Source organism: Camellia sinensis, chromosome 9 (assembly GCF_055761805.1).
Source record: "Camellia sinensis isolate YWXY chromosome 9, ASM5576180v1, whole genome shotgun sequence".
NCBI lineage: Eukaryota > Viridiplantae > Streptophyta > Magnoliopsida > Ericales > Theaceae > Camellia > Camellia sinensis.
Window position 1 is genome coordinate 130,148,723 of NC_138969.1, and position 3,451 is coordinate 130,152,173.

The following is a 3,451-nucleotide window of genomic DNA, read 5'->3' on the forward strand; positions in this document are numbered from 1 at the left end:
TCTTAACCTGGGATTTTTCATCTTTCTGTATTTTTATTTATTCATTTATTTTTTGAGCAGATGGGCAATGTTTGGTTTTGCTGTTGGGATGCTAACAGAGTATGCAACAGGCTCAGACTTCGTTGATCAAGTAAACATTCTTCTCTCCATTTTCGGGATTGTAGACTTGGAGTAACTTATCTGTTTGATTTCCAATGCTACAAATACGTACTCTCTGTTACATGTAATTTCTGTAGTTAAATCCAATGTTTCATGTGCCGCTTTTTTTGAGTAAATTTTCAATTTTCATTTGTTTGAATCACTTAATTATCTGTATTCTCACTATTTACATGAATTTCAAAAAACACAAATTTGTTGTGTATAATTTGATTTTGAGTTGTGTATACTTTGTATGAGATTCTAGCTCACCAAATTTGCATCCTAACCTTTTGGTTGTTGGTACCTAATCAAAGATTCAAAAGTGCAATCCACAATCCAATACCTTGTCACCATGAAGAGTTGTTTCTGCTCTACTTTTAACAGAAACTAGTGGTCCAGATTTTGAGTTATGTTTTCTTTTTTGTTCTCTCTCTATTTATTATTACACACCCCTAATTCTTCTTTCAACAAAAAGAAAGCATTTTTGTATTCAAGTTTCCTACGGGTCAAACTCACCAGACACTCCAAAAAGACTAGTAAGTCTATCTACCTTCTGGTAATTCTGAAAATATTATCACTGGGTCCATGACACTAGTTAAAAATTAGATCATTTATTTCTTAACTATTGAAAACAGTGCTAGAACAATTGATGTTACTAGACTGACTCAATAATACCTTCCAAGTGATAAATGTGCCTGCTTGGATTTATAGTGTTGATTTGCAATTTCATGTGATAAAAAATAAAAACAATAAATTAAAGAAAAGTTGCAGTTTTAAATTTATCTATATTTATTTTATGTTTGATTTTTCTATAGTTAATTATGCTGACGGATAAGCATAAATTTCAAAACACCAATTGTCATTTCGATGCCAAAACATTGAGATTTCAAGTTACAATGATATAAACTTTTTTAAAAAAAAAAAAAAAAATGTATTTAGGTTAAGAAACAGGTTGTTCTTTGAATTGTATAGTGTTTTTGAAATGTATCTACTTTTAATGTCTGTCTATTGAAAGCTCATTTATATGTGTATGCTTTTTCAGTTCTCTATTTAAAGTAAAGGAAGATGATGAAGTAGACAATTTAGACATAAAGTTCAAAGTGAGGCGGAAAACAAAGCGTGTATACTCATATCTACCTCCTGAAGTTGGTTTAAAGATCAGTAGATCATTAAAAGTTAGTTTTTTGCTCCATTTTGAGTTGCATTTAACATATGAAACTGTGCTATTGGACAGTTTATTGTTTACTTTGTCTCATTTACCAGCTTTACTGATGATTTATGATATACTTTTTCCCCACTTTCGGTTTTACTTTGAGAAAAAAAATTCTTCATTTCTTTCATCATACAGTCAAATGATGGAGTACAATTATTATTGTAAAGTGTCCATCTATGTTTTACACCATGTAGTAAATGTCTAATATTTTTCTTGAATTTTAAAATGATTTTGCTACTGATTGGAACAAATATATAGAATTCAGTATAATGTTTGTTACATATAAATTATATGTCTCCCTGTAAGATGACTTGACATAGAATTGTTCATGTATGTCACATTAGCGTATGCATACATGCCGAGTTACTACTGAAATTAGCCAACTATATGCAACTGAGAAATAGGCATAACATCCCGATCTGTCATTACTATTTCGGTAAACATCAACAAGCAATGCTAATCGAACCCTTAAACTTACTTAAGCTCTCTTTCATTACAGAGTATTTTTCCAAGTTCCCGTCCATTCCCAGGTTCATCTTTGGTTGATGTGTACTGTTCCAATAATGGACAAGAGTTGGATGATGATACAAGATCGGCTAAAAAGTAAAGAGTATTTAGAGGGTGTTCAGTCATTTATTGAGTTCGCTACAAAGAATTTAGGGCCGCAGGATGAGATCCGTTGTCCTTGTGTTGATTGCTTGAATGGCACAAAATTTAGTCGACACGTTGTACGGTTGCACTTGATTCGAAGAGGAATCACAATTTCTTATCGAACTTGGGTGCACCATGGGGAACATGCTCCCATGTTTCGTGATCATCCTAGTATGCGAAACGATGATACCGAAACCAATGAACCTGGAATGACTGACAATCACGAAAATGTGGATGAACTTCCTACCATGTTAGAAGAGATTTACATGAGTGGTCTCATGGATGATAATATCGACGAAGAACGTGCTAGTTCGGAGAGGCACAATTTGTTGAAGTTCATGAAGTTGTTCGATGATGCTCAATGCAAAGTATATCCAGACTGTGAAAAGTTCTCCATCTTGTCCTTCATAATTAAGATGCTTCATTTGAAGGTGTACAATAAATGGAGCAACAAATCTTTCGACATGGTTATGCAAGTTTTCAAAGACATTCTACCAAACTGTGATGAAACTGTTCCATGGACTCTTTATGAAGCAAAAAAGTTCTTACGTGAATTGGGTTTGGGATATGAGGCCATTCATGCATGCAAAAACGATTGTACTCTATTTTGGAAGGACAACGCCACATTGGAGAATTGCCCTACATGTACGGAGTGTAGATACAAGTTGAACGACAACACGGGTAAAAAAATTCCACACAAAATACTGAGGTACTTTCCTTTGACACCGAGGTTGAAGAGATTGTACATGTCGAAAAAAACAGCCGCATTTATGAGATGGCACAAAGATAAGCGTGTGGATGATGGAGTACTATGACATACAGCTGATGGTGAGGCATGAAAGGATTTTGATAGGTTGCATCCTACGTTCTCTGCGGATCCTCGGAATGTAAGACTAGGGCTTGCCACAGATGGTTTCAATCCATTCGGAAATATGAGTACATCGTACAGCATGTGGCCCGTAATCTTAATGCCTTACAATCTACCCCCATGGAAGTGTATGAAAGATCCATTTGTCATGCTGTCATTGCTTATTCCAGGACGATCCGCACCTGGAAGAGACATCGATATTTATTTGCAACCATTAGTAGAAGAGTTAACTACTTTGTGGGAGCATGGTGTGCAAACATATGATGCCTTAAATGGCCAAATATTTACAATGCATGCAGCAGTCATGTGGACCATCAATGACTTCCCCGCATATGGTTCCTTGTCTGGTTGGAGTACAAAAGGTTACTTGGCCTGCCCTAATTGCAACATGGATGCTTCATCTCAGAGTTTGCGAAGTAAGATAGGGTATATGGGTGCTCGGCGGTACTTACCTGAGAACCATATTTGGCGAAGAAGTAGGCTATTCAACGGTGAAATTGAGAATCGGTCCAAACCCGTGGAGTTATCGGGAGAACAAATACTCGAGCAAATTAATTTGGGGACGTACAAGCCATACGGAA

At 35.6% G+C, this 3,451-nt stretch overlaps 1 protein-coding gene across 1 annotated transcript; it reads left to right on the forward strand.

Annotated features, from left to right (window-relative positions):
* Positions 1-1,914: 1,914 nt before the first annotated feature.
* On the forward strand, positions 1,915-2,817 carry LOC145799750 (uncharacterized). The gene has a single exon (XM_082889381.1). It carries the CDS (start codon positions 1,915-1,917, stop codon positions 2,815-2,817), a length of 903 nt encoding a protein of 300 aa, XP_082745507.1.
* Positions 2,818-3,451: the final 634 nt, after the last annotated feature.

What these genes read in the sequence shown, in the direction of transcription:
- LOC145799750 (XM_082889381.1), top strand. Translation starts at nt 1,915, where the DNA reads ATGGACAAGAGTTGGATGATGATACAAGATCGGCTAAAAAGTAAAGAG.